The sequence below is a fragment of the Bubalus bubalis genome, chromosome 5 (assembly GCF_019923935.1).
Source record: "Bubalus bubalis isolate 160015118507 breed Murrah chromosome 5, NDDB_SH_1, whole genome shotgun sequence".
Lineage (NCBI taxonomy): Eukaryota > Metazoa > Chordata > Mammalia > Artiodactyla > Bovidae > Bubalus > Bubalus bubalis.
In genome coordinates this window covers 107,366,070-107,385,423 of record NC_059161.1, presented here as the reverse complement: position 1 = coordinate 107,385,423, position 19,354 = coordinate 107,366,070, and the positions used below count along the sequence as shown (strand labels likewise).

At 39.8% G+C, this 19,354-nt stretch overlaps 2 protein-coding genes across 2 annotated transcripts; one reads left to right on the top strand and one right to left on the bottom strand.

The window, feature by feature from the left end:
• Positions 1 to 290: 290 nt before the first annotated feature.
• Positions 291 to 1,202, bottom strand: LOC102401928 (olfactory receptor 10G9-like). The gene has a single exon (XM_025287191.2). It carries the CDS (start codon positions 1,200 to 1,202, stop codon positions 291 to 293), a length of 912 nt encoding a protein of 303 aa, XP_025142976.2.
• Positions 1,203 to 10,710: 9,508 nt separating this feature from the next.
• On the top strand, positions 10,711 to 11,643 carry LOC102402258 (olfactory receptor 148-like). The gene has a single exon (XM_006056095.3). The coding sequence runs from the start codon at positions 10,711 to 10,713 to the stop codon at positions 11,641 to 11,643; it is 933 nt and encodes a 310-aa protein (XP_006056157.2).
• Positions 11,644 to 19,354: the final 7,711 nt, after the last annotated feature.

Here is a 19,354-nt window from a genome sequence, read left to right as displayed (position 1 = left end):
GCCTGTCCATGGGATTTTCCAGGCAAGAATACTGGAGTAGGTTGCCATTTCCTTCTCCAGGGATCTTCCCTTAAATTGTTACCATTAAAAGTCTGCTTAAGCTGGAACTCTGCACAGGGAGAAACAGTAAAAAAAATTATTGTTTTCATTAAAGAATTAATTGAAATGTCCCTTAAAAGTATAAATTCTTCTTTTTTTTGTTTAAATTCTTCTTGGTGTTTAACTTAATTATAAATAAAAGTTAGCCATATCTGGTCTGTGTTGATTATTTACTTTGAGTAAATACTGACTCACTTTTTCAGTTTCAACAGAGCTTTCTTCACTTCCTTGTTCCTCAGGGTGTAGACCACAGGGTTCAGAAGGGGCGTCATCACAGTGTAGAAAATAGCCACAATCCTGTCCACAACCTCCTTGGAGCCTGGTCTCAGGTAAATGAAAACAAGGGGAACATAGAAACAAAGGACCACAATGCAGTGGGAGGCACAGGTCTGGAAGGCTCTGCATCTCCCCTCTGAGGTGCGGATCTTCAGGATGGAATGGACGATGGATACGTAGGACAGCATAATAAGAAGAAAGCAGCCCAAGGCCACCAACCCAATGTTGACAAAGATCACCATCTCCACAGTGGACGTGTCTGCACAGGCCAGTTTGAGGACAGACGGTGCATCACAGATGTAATGCTGGATCTGGTTGGGTCCACAGAAGGGCAAATGGAATGTCGGTGTGGTCTGGGCAGCAGAGTGCAGAGAGCCACTGAGCCATGTAGTTATGGACAGGATGGCACACGTCCTCCCACTCATCATGCTGGCATACCTGAGTGGGTAATTGATGGCCAGGAAGCGGTCATAGGACATGATGGTGTAGAGGAAGCACTCAGTGCTGCCCAGGAAGTCAAAGGAATAGAACTGGGCCACACAGCTATGAAAAGAGATAGGACTGCCTTCAGGGGACACCAGGGTCATTAGCATTTTGGGCACAGTGACCGTGGAGTACCACATATCAATGAAGGACAGGTTACTCAGGAAGTAGTACATGGGGGTGTGCAGGTGGGGATTCAATATAATCAGTAGCATGATGAGAAGATTCCCCACCACAGTGATGACATAGATCACCAGGAAGATTCCAAAGAGGAGCGTGTCCAGCTCTGGTGTGTGGGGAAGGCCCGTTAGAATGAAAGTTGTCACTAGGCTTGCATTTGTCATTTCTCCTCTGTATGGTACTCTGTTCCTATAGGAAGGACTACAGCAAATCCAACACTGACATATTTCATATGAGAACATATTTCAATGTTAAATATACCAACTACATCTTAGCTTATAGAGAAAACAATGGATAAATTTTTACAAAGATAGCAGATAGCACTTTTGCTTCATCATGGGGCTCTGAGGAGGAATGGTTGTTTCTCTATTGTAGAACCTAAATCACCCAATAGAAAAGAATCAGCCAAATTAAAAAGAGGACTAAATTCATATAAAATCAGCTAAATAGACAAGAGGAGTAAATTTTATACTCTATTTTCTGTGGAATTAGGAAAGATATACCCAAACTAGCTACTTTTCAGAGTTGGTAGCTACTCTAAGAATAAAGCCTCTCTCTCTCTTTCTCTTTTTTTTTTTTTCCTCTTTCTATTTTTCTCTAACAAACATGCCTATATAGACACCATAGAGACAGACAGAAATATACCCCACATACACACATACTTTCAAACATACAGATTTTGTCTATTGATCACCAGAGAGTTTCCACAATAAATATAAGATCCTAAAGATTTCCCCGGTGGTACAGTCAGTAAAGAATCCACCTGAAATGCAGGAGATGTGGGGCTTGATCTCTAGGTCAGGAAGATCCCCTGGAAGAGGCATGGCAACCCACTTCATTATACTTGCCTGGAGAATCCCATGGACAGAAGAGCCTGACGGGCTACAGTCCATGGATTTGCAAAGAGTCAGACACGACTGAAGCGACTGAGCACACAAAGAAAACTTCATCCTTGATTGTGGGGAGAAAACTGCCTTCCTAAAGCTCCCTGGTCAGCTGTAGATGTGTCAAGGCCTGAGCCCAATACTGGTCCAGCATTAGTTGCAGCCAGATTCCTCCATCCCACCCTAAACCATGCTCTCCTGTTTCTAAATGAAATCTGGCACCAAACTTATGCATTGGTGGTCAGAATATCCCTGCTTTCCTCAGCTCCTCTTATACAGTGTTTATTTGTATTTATAAGTTTTTATTTCATCTCCTTTTCCTCCAAGATTTTAAGCAATCAATCATCCTCCTTAAAAAGTGTGATCAAATCATCTCACAATGTGTTTAGAGATGGCCATGAAGGGTTCAATTTACTTAAATAATAATGAATAGAACTAAGCTATACCTATGGGAATTGAGTTCTTAAGACTGAATATTTATATTTGCTATAAAACAAACACAAATGTGCTTTTTTTTTCTTTTTTTTCTTTTATTTTTTTTTAATTTTATTTTATTTTTAAACTTAAAAGTAAAGGATAAGAGGTAGTCTGAAATCCAGAGAAGGCAATGGCACCCCACTCCTGTACGCTTGCCTGGAAAATCCCATGGATGGAGGAGCCTGGTAGGCTGCAGTCCGTGGGGTCACTAGGAGTCGGACACGACTGAGCAACTTCACTTTCACTTTTCACTTTCATGCATTGGAGATGGCAATGGCAACCCACCCCAGTGTTCTTGCTTCGAGAATCCCAGGGATAGGGGAGCCTGGTGGGTGCGGTCTCTGGGCTCGCACAGTCAGACAGGACTGAAGCAACTTAGCAGCAGCAACAGCAGCAGTCTGAAATCATTTTTATTCTTTCTAGGATTTCTATTATTACAGGACTCATACTGTAAGTATTATTATTTTGTTTTGTTTGAGTGATCTGAGTGAACAATTAAATATTCAAAGAGAAAAGGAATAAAATGAAGAAATGAAGAGAAATTTGGTTGGACACCTGGACCCCTCTAATAGAAGAGGACCATTTCTCCATGAATTTCGAATACTAATGCCACAAAGAGTCATATCAGCATCACACTTCTATTCTGGAGCATGTGATAAAATCAGAGTTTTTCTTTTGTCAAAAATGTAGAGTTGTAAGGCTATGGTGTGAAGAGAAAGCACTTTATTGACTTGTAATTTTATGGAATTTTGAATTGTTTTTTTAATAAAATGACACAAAGTTGGTTCCATAAGCCATGACAAAAGCAGTACCTGCTTACGCTGAAGATGTAAAACAAAACTATGACCATAAATACATTGTAATCACCCCAAAATTCCAACCAATGAAAAACACTAAGATTTTGCCAATTTTTGCTACTTACCAATCTTACAACTAGGATTTGGATCATTAAGTAAAATTCAAAATTTAAAGAAACTGTCCATCTTTGATGAGTAGAGGGTTTCTTTTTCCCTTCATAGACAAAACCACAAGAGGAAAAGCTAGAGAAACATTTATTTTAAATAATATAACTTTAGATTGATTTGATATCTCAAGAGATATTGTTTTGGCCCTTGAATTCTTGTGGATGAAAATGTTCCACATTATGATAAATAGTTAGTTGGTTTTTTTTTTTCCATATGCCTTTCTTTGCATTTGTTGGGCCATCATTCCATAGAGTTTTTACTTAGCCCCAAATTAAATTCCAAGTTAAATAACTATGACACTCTTGGTTAAAAAATTCCTTGTGCTGGGAATGATTTAGTTGTAGTGTATTGGGTTTTGTTTTCTTTGATTTCTTCTTTAAATTCAAGGTGAAAAATGTGGGCTTTAAACCCCAAAAGGATAATTCTCTGGTGAGGTTCATCGTCTCTTTGATGACGCTTGCACTGTCTGGTGATTAGGGCCATCACAAATAGAAGTTCTGGGGCTTCTTTGCTCTGGGAATGATTTGAGACTTACTTCTAGATAAACAGCTTGCTAGTTAAGCTTCTTCCCTTTGGGACCTACCAGACTGCAGGTTCCTAGTCAAGAATGGATGGTCTCTCACCTGGTCTGATTCAGAGACTTTCTTTCTTTTCAGAGATTTCTGCCTTTGTGTCTTTTATCCTTTTGTTGTTGTTCAGTTGCTCAGTGATGTCGGACTCTTTGTGACCCCATTCCCATAGCATGTCAGGTTTCCCTGTTCTTCACCATTTCCTGGAGCTTGCTCAAACTCATGTCCATTGAGTTGGTGATGCCATCCAACCATTTCATCCTCTGTCATCACCTCCTCCTCCTGCCTTAAGTCTTTTCCAGCATCAGAGTCTTTTCCAGTGAGTCAGCTCTTCACATCAGGTGTCCAAAGAATTGGAGCTTCAGCTTCAGGATCAGACTTTCAAATGAATATGAAGGTTGATTTCCTTTAGGAATGACTGGTTGGATCTCCTTGAAGTCCAAAGGACTTTCAAGAGTCTTCTCCAATACCGCAGGTCAAAAGCATCAGTTCTTCAGCGTTCAGCCTTCTTTCTGGTCCAACTCTCACATCCATACATGACTACCAGAAAAACCATAGCTTTGAATAAATGGACCTTTGTCAGCAAAGTAATGTCTTTGCTTTTCAATATATAGACAACTTACCCTTTCAAATTATAATGTAATTGTATATTTATTTACATGAAAATAGAAACATGAATGAAATAATTGGGATAGAGAGCAACCATATACACAATTTAAATATGTATTCTCATTAAAGTTGAAGATATATGAAAGTTGAATCTGAATGAACTCCAACAATATTTCTCAGCTCCTAAATCTGTGTTGCAATGACAGGTATTGCAAAAAAAATTAAAGCAGTTTAAATCTTTGCTGTATTTAAAACTTTAGTATAGCATATACCATAAAATTTTACTTAAAACACATGTGCACACACCCACATGCACACACCAATTCTTAAAATCTTACTCCATAAGCAACAAAAACAAGAAATAACTTGATTAAAAAGAAGGTAAAGGGCTCATATGGACATTCTACAAAGAAAACACAACAAGCATATAAAAAGATGGCCAATATCACTATTAATTAGGGAAATTCAAATCAAATTCACCATGAGATATCACCTCACAACCAAAGGAAAAAAGAAAAACAATGTGGAGGAACTGGAACCATTGTGCATTGTTGGTGGGAATTCTAAAATGGTATAGCCACAATGGAAAAAAACAGTACAGAGATTCTTCAAAAAATTTAAAAATAAAATTATTGTATGATTCAGCAATTCTACTTCTGAGTATACACCTCAAAGGATCCTGAATATTCATATTTATAGAATGTTAACAGCAGCATTATTCAAAATAAGTAGCAGGTGGAAGTTATTTAAGTGTCCATTGATGATGAATGGATAGTCAAAATGTGATGTATACATACATGGAGCATTACTCACACTTTAAAAGGGAAAGGAATTGACACAGATGGATGCTTCTAGGTGGGTGAAACTTGAGATTGTGTTAAGTGATTTAAGAAGCCACAAAAGACAAATAATGCACCAATCAAATTATATGAAGTTTTTAGAGTAGTGAAATGATAGAAAAAGAAGGTAGAATTATGGTTGCCAGGGGCTGAGGAAGGGGAAAATAGGTAGCTGTTTAATGGATATAGAGTTTCCTTTTGCTATATGAAAAAGTTGCAAAGTTTGGTTGTACAATTGCATGAATATACTTAACACTATTGAATTGTATACTTAAAATGGTTAAGATGGTAAATTTAAGCTTTTCCACTATTTAAAATGAGGCTTATTTGTTATGGACATGTACACACTGCTCTATTTAAAATAGAGTAGGAGGCTTCTTTTTATTTATTTATTTTATATTGGATTATAGCTGATTAACAATGTTGTGATAATTTCAGGTGAACAGTGAAGGAACTCAGCCATACATATACACGTGGGGGGGGGGGATGATTTGAGAGAATGGCATTAAAATATGTATAATATCATATCAGAAATGAATCACCAGTCCAGGTTCGATGCAGGATACAGGAAGCTTGGTGCTGGTGCACTGGGATGACCCAGAGGGATGGAATGGGGAAGGAGGTGGGAGGGGGGTTCAGGATGGGGAACACATGTACACCCGTTGCGGATGCATGTTGATGTACGGCAAAACCAATACAATATTGTAAAGTAAAATAATAATGATAATAAAAGAAGCCTCCTTATCTGGCTGTCACATATCCTGGAATTTTTGAGCTTGCTAGTTCTCTTCTTTTTCTTATAACTTCATCTACTCTTGAACCCACTCAAATTACTGTTAAATTGTTGAATACCTCAGTTTGCTGTGGGCAGAGAAGTGAAGTGAAGTGGCTCAGTCGTGTCCGACTCTTTGTGACCCCATGGACAGTAGCCTACCAGGCTCCACCGTCCACAGGATTTTCCAGGCAAGAATACTGGAGTAGGCTGCCATTTCTTTCTCAAGGGGATCTCCCCAACCCAGAGATCTAACCTGGGTCTCCTGCATTGCAGACAGACACTTTGCCATTTGAGCCACCAGGGATAGACAAGAGTCTGAGAAATGCAACCTTAGGTAGGCTTCAAGGGGTCTGCCTGGAGTTATCATTTGTGTCCTTACTCCTTACCAGACAGTGTGTAATTCAATTGCTTTACATGTTATATCTCGTTTATCTACAAAAAAAATGCTGAGATCACTTTACAGAAGGTGAAACAAGGCTTAGGGATATTGAGTAGATTTCTGTAAATTACAGCTTGTGCATAGAATTAGGATTCCATCTCAAATCTTCATGCAGCTCTACTCAATATAGCAGTTTTGCCAAAATTTTGAAAATAAACATATGACCTTCTACATACACACACCAAAACATCTTACCTCAGCTTTTTTTTTCCTTTCAATATCTCTGACATATGAGTGTTAGTCACTCAGTCGTTTCTGACTCTTCAATCCCATGGACTGTAGCCTGCTAGTCTCCTCTGTCCACGGAATTCTCCAGGTAAGAATACTGGAGTGGGTTGCCATTCTCTTCTCCAGATGCATGAGAGTATTCCTATATTATTTCTTATTCCTACCTTCAAACCCTGCAAACACCCCTCCTGTTTTTATCCCTTCTTTTTCTTCTACAAGTAAACTTACAAGTAAACAATTAATTTTATAAGTTACTCCGTTTCTTTTCTACTTTTTATTTATTTATCCTTCCTAACCCTAACTCTAAACACACTTCTTTAGACCAAGGTTAATTCAGTGGTATTTATTTCCTAATCAAAAACATGTTTATCTTTTTTTATATATACAGCCTGTACAGGTTTTTCAAGTAGGTCATCATGCTCCAAAGTATTAAAGATAATCAAAGATAAATAGGATGGTAGAATTATTAACATTTTTACAACATTTTTTTAAATAATTTGGGGTATTTATAGATTGAGGGCAGGAGGAGAAGGGGACGGCAGAGGATGAGAGGGTTGGATGGCATCACCGACTCAATGGACATGAGTTTGGGTAAACTCCGGGAGTTAGTGATGGACAGGGAGGCCTGGCATGCTGCAGTTCATGCGGTCACAAAGAGTAGGACACGACTGAGCGACTGATAGATTTATTTGGCTGTGCTGGGTCTTCAAGGCTGCTCTAGCTTTTCTCTCATCATAGCTAGCAGGGGCAACTCTCTAATTGCAGTGGTCAGGCTTCTCAAGATGATGGCTTCTCTTGTTGCAGAGCATGAGCTCTAGGGAATGTGGGCTTGAGTAGCTGTGGTGCACAGGCTCAGTGGTTGTGACCCCCAGGCTCAAGAGCACTGACTCAGTAGCTGTGATGCACAGGCTTGGTTGCCTCACACCATGTGGAATCCTTGGACCAGGGTTCCAACCTTGTGTCTCCTACATTGGCAGGCAGATTCTTTACCACTGAGCTACCAGGGAAGCCTTAGAATTATCAACTTTTACATTTGTTTTAGGGGCTTCCCTGGTGGCTCAGAGGGTAAAGCATCTGCCTGCAATGCAGAAGATCTGGGTTCGATCCCTGGGTTGGAAGGATCCCCTGGAGAAGGAAATGGCAACCCACTCCAGTATTCTTGCCTGGAGAATCCCATGGATGGAGGAGCCTGGTAGGCTACAGTCCACAGGGTCGCAAAGAGTTGGACACGACTGAGCAACTTCACTTCACCTCACTTCACCAGCGAAGTCCTAGAATTATCCACTTTTACATCTTTTTAGCATTAGTTAGATGTGCAACAAAAATAATGTTTACTTTTTAAATAGAAATTCTAGATGTACTTGGAATAATGTAACTACCTCCGTGCTCTTTAAACCTGAAATCTGATTATCAGAAACTTCAGGCCCAAAAGTTCTAAAGAGAACAAATTCCAGTTCCTTCAGAGTAAACTCCATGATTTTGGGCAAATAAAGTTCTTAGATCCTAACTTTCCTTATCTGTAGAAGACTTCATGAGAGTTTTAAAAGGTTTGTTTTGTTTTGTTTTTAAGATTTTAAATTTTATTTTATTTTTAAACTTTACATAATCCGCCACAGGTATACATGTGTTCCCCATCCTGAACCCTCCTCCCTCCTCCCTTCCCATTCCATCCCTCTGGGTTAAATAAGACTGTCAAGTACTCTTTTCCTTTCAGATAAACTCTAAGTGTTTTTAGCAGAGGGGCTATAATTAACCACTCTGCCCTCCTTAAACTTTCTGACTCTTGGAAAATAATTAATGCCCTACCTGATATGATTGGGACTCAGTATTTGTGCAAATAAATGGATCCATGTATACATAAATAAGCAAGTTAATGAATGTTTTCAATAATGACTTTGAAATCTATCCCCCCAAATACTTAGTGAGTATTCTAGGCATTTAGACATTTGAACAGATACCAAGTACTAAAAGACACACACTTCAAGTTATAGCTAAAAGTTCTTTTGACTTATCAGCATGTTTCCTACCACTTCTCTCCTAACAACAGGCCTTTATCTCCCCTATATTTTGGAGAACTTTCAATCTCTATCCCATTGCATCCTGTACCCTGGCCACAGAGCCAGGCAGGTGATTCAGCCAGGGAAATCAGATTTGAATCTGGAACTGAGGCTCCCAGAAGCAATGGGCAGCTGAGGCTGAATCACCTGATGGCAGCGCCCTGAGGATGCACCACAAGTTCTTACCACTGAGGAGCTGCCCTAGTTCCTAGCCTTCCATGAGCCTGGTTTTTCATCAATTTCATTAATTTTCTGAGCTGACCCAGTTACTAGTCCTTGCATTGAATCAATCTTATTGACACAAATAGTAAAACAATTATTTGATTAAAATAACACATACACATGAAAAAACAGTAAATATATAAATGTACCTATAAATATGTGATATATGTGCCAAATGGGGTCGCAAAGAGTCGGACCTGACTGAGCAACTGAACTCAACTGAACTGAATATCATTCCACTGAAGTATATTTTACAAAAATTATCATAAAGGATTTCCTGTTTAATCAGTTTCTTCCTCTCTCTTTCTCTTTCTGTCCATTGCTAAGGGCTAATTATATTAATTGTTCCCTTGTTTAATAAGGTCCCTGACTTGTGGGATTAGTACCCAAAGGAAGATCAAGGTTACTAAAGCTTGTTTGCGAATCATTGCAGTTCCTATAGTCAGAGAAGAAATTACTATAAGAGAGAAAAGCACACTGAGATTTTTGACATTCTATTTGAAAGTAATCAGAAAAGAGCACTCTGGGAGGTCTAACAGCAGACTGCAAAAGCTGATGGGAATTCAGCAGGACAGGACTGCTTCCTTCTCCTGCAGAAGGAGAGAAAAGCAACGTTCAACTCAATAGAACCAGTTATGTTGCCTCGTAAGTGCCCAAATTTTATCCTTAATTTAAAAAAGCAATAATTTGACTCTCACCCTCTCCTTCTCAGTGTAGTCACCAACATAAAAGTAAAGTAAAAATAAAAATAGAGCTAGAGCTAGATAGGGTCTTAGAATTGAAGGGTTGATCTATAATTTGAAGACCTCACTGTGTTGAAAAATTTAAAACAAGTTGAAAAAGATATGAGAAATATTTAAAAGATGAAAATTGGAAAGGAGCCTCTACTATGCCTACCTCTGGGCTGTCTGCTGCCATAAAGTTTTTGCTTAGCTGCTCTGTCATGTCTGACTCTTTGCGACCCCATGGACTGTAGCCCTCTAGGCTCCTCTGTCCTTGGGATTCCCAGGCAAGAATACAAGAGTGGGTTGCCATCTCCTTCTTCAGGGTATCTTCTCAATCCAGGGATCGAACTCACTTCTCCTGCATTGCAGGCAGATTCTATACCACTGAGTCACTGGGGAAGCACTTACTAGACCCTCAATATTCTTGGCAGAATTTCTTATTCTTATTTTCAACATCATCTTTATATTGAAACAGAGGTGGTGGTTGTTGTTGTTTAGTTGCTAAGTCGTGTCAGACTCTCTTGCTATCCCATGGACTGCAGCATTCTTGGCTCCTCTGTCTTCCACTAACTCCCAGAGTTTGCTCAAATCAAAGCCTATTGAGTTGGTCATGCTATCTAACCATCTCATACTTTGCCCACCCCCTTATCCTTTTGCCTTCAATCTTTCCCAGCATCAGGGTCTTTTCCAAGGAGTCAGCTCTTCATTCAGGTGCCAAAGAATTGGACCTTCAGATTAGCAACAGTCCTTCCAATGAATATTCAGGGTTGATTTCCTTTAGGAGTGAATGGTGATGAATGTATCAGCATTGTGTCTGTCACAATCAGCCTCCACACTCATGCTTTCTGGTCTTTTGTCTCCCCTAGACCTTCCTCCCAGGAACATGAGGAACTGCACTGAGCTGAATGAGTTCATCCTACTGGGAATACCTCAGACAGAGGGACTGGAGACTGTGCTCCTTGTCACCTTCTTGTTCATTTACCCCTTGACCCTGCTGGGCAATTTGCTCATCCTTCTAGCAATTGTCTCCTCCTCAACTCTTCACACTCCCATGTACTTCTTCTTGGGACTCCTCTCGATTTTGGACATGCTGTTCCCCTCTGTCACCTGTCCCAAGATGCTAGTCTATCTCTCTGGCCAGAGCCAAGCCATATCTTATAAGGGATGTGCTGTCCAGCTCTTCTTTTATCATTTCCTGGGTTCTACGGAAGGCTGCCTCTATTCTGTGATGGCTTATGATCGTTTTGTTGCCATCTGTCACCCACTGAGATATATGCTCATCATGAGACCTGGAGTCTGTGTTGGTTTGGTCTTGGCAGCCTGGTTGCTAAGTTATCTTCATGCCACTGTCTTGATAGCTTTTGTCTTTCAGCTACCCTACTGTGGCCCCAATCGGGTGGACCACTTCTTCTGTGACATTCCTGCTATCTTACCCCTGGCTTGTGCTGATAGCTCCCTGGCCCGGAGAGTGAGTTCCACTAATGTTGGCTTTCTGGTTTTAATGTTTTGGTTGTGTGTTTGTGTCTCCTACACACGCATTGGGATTGCCATTTTGAGGATCCGTTCGGCAGAGGGCAGGCAGAAAGCTTTCTCTACCTGCAGTGCCCACCTCACTGCCATTCTCTGTGCCTTTGGACCTGTAATCATTGTCTATCTGCAGCCCACACCCAACCCCTTGCTAGGTGCCACAGTGCAAATATTAAATAATACTGTCTCACCCATGCTGAACTCTTTAATCTATTCCTTAAGGAATAAGGAAGTGAAAAGATCCCTAAAAATGGTTTTCTACAATGTAGTATGTACTGCTCTGAAATAAATTGTGAATTTTGTAAAGGATTTTAGAAACTTCTTGTCTTTTAACATCATTCTCTATTTCTTTTTCTTTTTAAATCAATTTTTATTGGAATATAGTTTCTTTACAATGTGTTAGTTTCTTCTGCACCGTAAAGTGAATCGGCCATACCCAACCATGTGTCCCATATTTCCCTTCTTTTTATTTCCTTCCCATTTATGTCACAACAGAGCATTGAGTAGAGTTCTGTGCGCTACCCAGGAGATTATCATTAGTTATCTATCATATATAATATCGATAGGGTATATATGTCAGTCCCAATCTCCTACTTCATACCCCCGCTTTCAGGTTCAATATCCATACTTCTATTCTCTGCGTCTCTATTTCTGTTTTGCAAATAAGGTTGTCTATTTCTTCTTTTTTGTTTTTATTTGTTTACCTTTTATTTTGTATTCTAACTGGAGCATCAGTTCAGTTCAGTTCACTCGCTCAGTCATGTCCAACTCTTTACAACCCCATGAATCGCAGCACGCCAGGCCTCCCTGTCCATCACCAACTCCTGGAGTTCACTCAAACTCATGTCCATCAAGTCGGTGATGCCATCCAGCCAATAACCAGTTAGAAATGGTGGGGCATTTTCAGGCGAACAGCAAAGGGACTCAGCCATGCATATACATGTATCATTCTCTTCTAAATTTCCCTTCCTTTTAAATGAATAAATAGATAATAGAAAATGCTTCCTCTAAAGCATTAGATTTTGTTTACCTAATAAGACTTTCTATCATTGTGTGTAAACCGTAGATCCCCAACAGTAACTCTATAACTAATACTATCCTCGGTACCTTAATCCTAGGATAGAAGTCCAAGAGGCATACCAAGGAGCTGGAGACAGATTTTTTGTCCTTAGAATGGGCAGCCAGTGCTGCCTGGCTGCTCATAGTGAGAAACTGTGACAATCCAAGAAGGATCTTTAACAGCCATCTCTGTGCCAAACCACTCTTCATTCCATTTTTTTTTCTCCATTTAGGATGTAATTTTTTCCCCTTTTCTGGCTATAAACATTTCACTTCCTCCGTGTTGCTAATACTTTTTATTACCATTGACAGAACATGATCTGTTTTCCAGGCTCTGTGATGAATGATGCACATATATCATCTCATGTATTTTTCACATCATGATCACCCCCATAAAGTAGTTTTCATTTCGTAAACAGAACTTTGAAGATTACAGACTTCAGATGAACCCCAAGGTTGCACATTAAGTGGAAAACCAGGCCTGAAGCTCGGATCTTGTTAATTACATAGCTCTTATCCTATGACTGCCCTAAAGGACCTACTTGGCAATTTACTCATCCTCATTACCTCTCTCCAGAGTTCATGATACTCAGACAGTGTTCAGTAAATAACTGATAAAGCATGCACTGACACAGGTCGTGTTTACATATTGACTTTATTATTATCTCCACTAATTCTGTGCCAAAACCCATCATACCCCTCTGTACATGGTGGCACTGAGTTATAGCAATAAGTATCTTGCCATTCATAACACATGCTTAGTTATGGTAAAGCCAGGTCTAGTCCCAGACCTCACCTCCTACTGTCCCTGTTTCCTACTCTATCATACTGACAACATCCCAGGTTACTCTCTAATGTAAAAGGATTAGGGAAGCCCTCCTGCCCAGGTTTGTTTGAAGAGAAGATGTCCTGATTACTGAGTTCAATTACCATGCTTAACTTGTTCTCCCACCAAGTTACAGCTTCCAACTTAGTCTCCAACAATATTTCAGTTGATAATTATTTCTCAGTTTTCTCCAGAATCCATGGAGAAAGAGTGGGTAATATTTACTGGAGATCCCAGAGACACATCTGCTCTTAGTTTTTATGACATTTTAGTGATTTATAGTTTCTGTATTCCACTTTTACTCTCAAAAGTTTCCAAGCTATTCGAAACCATTAAAACAAAAAAAGTGAAAATTTCAAATAAAATAAATTGCTGCCATTACAAAAGTGAAAGTGAAGTCGCTCAGTCCTGTCCGACTCTTAGTGACCCCATGGACTGTAGCCCACCAGGCTCCTCCTTCCATGGGCTTTTCCAGGCAAGAGTACTGGAGTGGGGTGTGGCTTTCTGCTGCTGCTGCTGCTGCTAAGTTGCTTCAGTCGTGTCCAACTCTGTGCGACCCCATAGACGGCAGCCCACCAGACTCCCCCGTCCCTGGGATTCTCCAGGCAAGAACACTGGAGTGGGTTGCCATTTCCTTCTCCAGTGCATGAAAGCAAAAAGTGAAAGTGAAGTCGCTCAGTCGTGTCCGACTCTTAGCGACCCTATGGACTGCAGCCTACCAGGCTCCTCCGTCCATGGGATTCTCCAGGCAAGAGTACTGGAGTGGGGTGCCATTGCCTTCTCTGGTCATTACAAAAGGCCTGAGACAAAAGAACAAAAGGAAGTTCACCTAAGCATAGATAAATATCATAGTTCTATGGCCCTCTTAACCTGACTTTCAAAATCTAAGATCACCTAGAATTTTATTACTGTGCTATGGGAGTGTAACCTAGACAATATGCTGGATTTAAGTAGTATTAGTTCTCTGTCCACTTAATACTGGACACAGCTAGAAGAACCCATATGCTGTGAGATCCAGTAAAGTCTGGAGACTGATTATGGACAGATACTTATCACACTAATACTTAAACTTGTTCAGTAGATGTCTTTACAATGGAAAATTCCATAACATTTGTCTTATTCACTGTTATGCCCACAGGACAAGGCCCAGTGACCTAATAAGTATTGAGTGAGTTTGTTGAATGAATGACTGAATCGATACCACCTCGCCTTTCAAATTATGATGCAATTGTTTATTTATTTACACGAAAACAGAATATATGCATATGTGCTCAGTCCTGTCCGACTCTGCAACCTTGTGGACTGTAGTTCGCCAGACTGCTCAATCCATGGGATTTCTCAGGCAAGAGTACTGGAGTGGATTGCCATTTCCTTTGCAAAGGGTCTTCCAGACTCAAGGATCACACACTCATCTCCTGTGTTTCTGGCATTGCAGAGGGATTCTTTACTGCTTGAGCCATCAGGGTCGAGTGAAATCAGAAACATGAGCAAAGTAATTGGGATACAAAACAACTACATTAATTTTAAAAATATATTCTCTTTAAAGTTGAAGGTGTAAGAAAACCAATTCTGAATGAACTCCATCCACTTTTCTTGACTCTTTTTTTAATTTTTTTAATATAAATTTATTTATTTTAATTGGAGGTTAATTACTTTACAATATTGTATTGGTATTGTGATGACTGCAATTGCAAAAATAAAATAAATAAACCAGTTAAATATTTCATGTATCTAAAACTTTAGTATAGCACAAACATAAAATTTTACTTATATGTGCACACACAGACATGCAAACACCAATTATTAAAATATGACTCCATCATCAACAACAGAAACAACTTGATTAAAAGGAGGGTAAAGATCTGAAATAGACATTCTGCAAAGCAGACAATAAGCAGATGAAAAGATGCTTAATATTACTACCATTAGAGAAATGCAAGTCAAGTTGCCAAGGAAATGTCACCTACCATCCACTAAAATGGCATTCAATGAAACAAAAGGAAAAAGGAAAAAAAAATATGGTGAAATTGGAACCATTGTACACTGTTTGTGGAAACTGTAAAATGGGACATTCACTATGGAAAATAGTATGGAGATTCCTCAATTAATTTAAAATTAACATTACCCTATGATTCAGCAATTCTACTTCTAATATACACCCAAAAGCATCCTGAGTATTCATGTTTATAGCATGTTCATAGCAGCATTATTCACAATATGTAGGAGGTGAAAACTATTTTTGTCCATTAACAATAGGAGGATAGTCAAAATGTGGTATATACATACATAGAATATTACTCCCACTTTGAAAAGGAAGGAAATTGACATAGTTGGAATCTACTTGATGGATGAACCTTGAGAAGATTAAGTTAATTGAAATAAGCCGCCACAAAAAGACAAATACTGCAGGATTCCAGCTATCTGAGGTTTTTGGAGTAGTTAAATGATAAAAAAAAGAAGGTGGGAAGGTGGTTTCAGGGACTGGGGAGGGGAAGATAGGTAGTTTAATGAATATAGAGCTTCCTTTTACAAGATGAAAAAGTTCTGAATTTAGTTGCACAACAGCGTGAATATACTTAATACTACTGCACTATATACTTCAAATGGTGAAGATAGTAAATTTTATGCTTTGTAATCTTTGTGTGTTTGTGTGTGTGTGTGTGTGTGTGCGTGCGTGCTCAGTCCTGATCAATACTTTGCAATCCCATGGACTGGGGCCCTCCAGGCTCCTGGGTCCGTCGAATTTCCCAGGCAAATATACTGGAGTGGGTTGCCATTTCCTACTCCAAGGGATCTTCCCAATCCAGGGATTGAACCTGTGTCTCCTGCATTGGCAGGCAGATGCTTTACCACTGCACCACATGGGAAGCCCTTTTGTATGCTTTATCCCTATTTTTTTTTATTTTTTTACTTTACAATATTGCATTGGTTCTGCCACACATCAACATGAGTCCACCATAGGCATTTTATTCCTATTTAAAAATAAGGCTTCATATCTAGTTCCAACATATCCTGTAATTTGTGAGTTTGCTAACTTCTCTCTTTTTTTTTATAATTCCATCTACTGTTGAACCTCTCCAGTCATGTTTAGTTATTAAATACCTCAGTTTCTAATACCTTAGATTCAAGGGATTAGATCTGATAGACAGAGTGCCCGAAGAATTATGGACTGAGGTACCTAACATTGTATTTGAGTCAGTGATCAAAACCATTCCCAAGAAAAAGAAATGCAAGGAGCAAAACGGTTGTCTGAGTAGGCCTTACAAACAGCTGAGAAAAGGAGAGAAGTGAAAGACAAAAGAGAAAGGGAAACGTACACCCTTTTGAATCCAGAGTTTCAGAGAATAACAAGGAGAGATAATAAGTCATTCTTCAATGAGCAATGCAAGGAAGTAGAGGGAAACAATAGAAAGGGGAAAGCTAGAGATCTACTGAAACTAATTGGGGATACCAGTTGCAAATTAGTATGTGTTATGTTGTTATGGGATGTGTTATGTTGTGTTATGTTGTTATGCATCATGTTGTATCAACATGCATCATGTTGTTATGCTGACTATAAAGAAAGCAGAGCACCAAAGAATTGATGCTTTTGAACTTTGGTGTTCGAGAAGACTCTTGAGAGTCCCTTGAACTTCAAGGAGATCAAACCAGTCAATCCTAAAGGAAACCAGCCCTGAATATTCATAGGAAGGACTGATGCTGAAGCTGAAACTTCAATACTTTGGTCACCTGATGGGAACAACTGACTCATTGGAAAAGACCCTGATGCTGGGAAAGATTGAAGCCATGAAAAGAAGGGGACGACAGAGGATGAGATGGTTGGATGGCATTACCAACTCGATGGACATGAGTATGAGCAAGCTCTGGGAGTTGGTGAAGGACAGGGAGGCCTGGCATACTGCAGCCCATGGAGTTGCAAAGAGTCAGACACGACTGAGCAACTGAACTGAACTGGTGTTGTTTATAAATCATGCCAAAACTAATTTTCAATGTTCTAATCTCAAAACCTGAGGTTCTATTATTCTCATCCTCATATTGTTACTCTCCTTTGTTGGTTCCAATCTTCTGGGTGTTCCCAGGAGAAACTCATGAGGGAGCTTTACCTGATTATGGATCCTTGGTGGCTCAGATGGCAAAGAATCAGCCTGCAATGCGGGAGACCCAGGTTCAATCCTTGGGTCAGGAGGATCTGCTGGAGAAGGGAATGGCAACCCACTCCAGTATTCTTGCCTGGAGAATTCCATGGACAGAAAAGCCTGGCGGGCTACATACAGTCCATGGGGTCTCAAAGAGTCAGACATGACTGAGTTATTAACACTTTCACTTTCACTTCACTTTACCTGATTATTAGAATCTAAGTCCAGTTCTCAATGTACATTCAGGTACAGAACCTTAAATGCAAAAATGAAGTTCTGTCCTGATGTTATCAGATTAGGCTAAAGCAGGACATTAATCCACATACATTCCCAATAGCATTTCTCTGACCTTGTTACTATCTTTTCTCCCTTTTTCCTGACCAATGATCTCAAAGTTCTATAGTTCAAGCATCTTCCTTATTTGGCTCCCTTAATGTATTCTAGCTCCTCCAGCCACTCTCCCCATGATAGTCAGAAGTGTCTCTTCATATGTCCTCTCTCCCCTAAATACTCAAGCACGTTGCTACTGAAAACCCTATTAACTTTTCTTAGACCTCCTGATATGGAGATCAAAATCTTGACAGTGACCAAATGGGCCTTAGTAATCACATGTTTTAGGGCCTCCCCAGTTTTATCTCACAGTTCTTTTCCTCTCTTTCTCAAGTTTATCAACTGTGCTGTGCTCTCTTTCAGATCCTGTGCACTTGCTGTTGCCTCTGCCTAGAATGCTTTCTCCCTTCCCTTCCCTACACTCTTAATTTCTCTTTGAATCTCAACTCAGATAACAGTTTCTCAGAGAAGTTCCCCTGGACCTTCAAGGAACACTACCTAGTTCTTCAAATAAAAATAATAATAGATATTAATGTGGATACTTCTCATTGGAAAAGACCCTGATGCTGGGAAAGATTGAGAGCAGGAGGAGAAGGTGGGGGACAGAGAATGAGATAGTTGGATCGTATCATCAACTCAACAAACATGAGTTTGAGCAAACTCCAGGAGATAGTGAAGGACAGGGAAACCTGGAATGATGCAGTCCATGGAGTCACAAAGAGTCAGACACGACTGAGCGACTGAACAACAAATATTTACACACATGAAAGAGAAACATAATTTCTTTGAATACAAACACTCTCCCATTATAACTTTTGAATATGTTGAACTCTTCTTTCTAGCATTTAGTGCATTAAATAATTATAACTTGCATGCATGATTATTTGATTAATGCCTTTCTGGGTCTAGACTGCAAGCTCTATGAGAGTTGAGACCACAACTATTTTCTCCTCATCAGAGCATAGCAATTTTGTACATCACAGCAGCTGTGAATAAATTTGGGAGAAATGAATAAATGACCTCACTGAAACTGCTAATTTGTTCACATCACTTTCTCCTCTGTCAGCCTTTTCTTGCTTTACTTAGCTTCCTATCTAGTTTAGATTCTTTTGACCATTATTATAATTAGTTTTAAATCACTCAAATCCTTCTCTCCATCATGTCTTCCTCCCAAGCCTTTGGTGCACCCACGTGCCTACTCCATTCCTCCACCTGTTCTGTTAAGCTTTCCTGGAGAAAAACCACAAGTCAAGCAGCAGTAAATTCATCATCACCTACCTCAAGCGTTGCTGCACTCTTAGGACTTTTCTTTACTAGGATTGTGCTCATGGTCTATTGGAATGAGTGTTGATATGGAATTGGTGCCTGGACTTCTACTCAAGTCCTGGGGTCTAAATCATAAGGAACAAAAGCAGGATTCACCAGCAAACTGAGGACTAAAAGATCAGTAAGATCTCAGTATCTCCCACCACAGGACTCCTTGGTAAGTCAGGTGGAAAACTGAGCCTGGGGAGACTCTTCCTCTTTACTGGCTGATTTGGTGATAGTCAGGCTTCCCAGGTAGTGCTAGTGGTAAAGAATCCATTTGCCAATACAGGAGATTTAAGAGCCACGAGCTCAATCCCTGGGTTGGGAAGATCCCCTGGAGG

Coding starts and splice junctions, on each gene's coding strand:
- LOC102401928 (XM_025287191.2), bottom strand. CDS start 1,202: ATGACAAATGCAAGCCTAGTGACAACTTTCATTCTAACGGGCCTTCCC.
- LOC102402258 (XM_006056095.3), top strand. CDS start 10,711: ATGAGGAACTGCACTGAGCTGAATGAGTTCATCCTACTGGGAATACCT.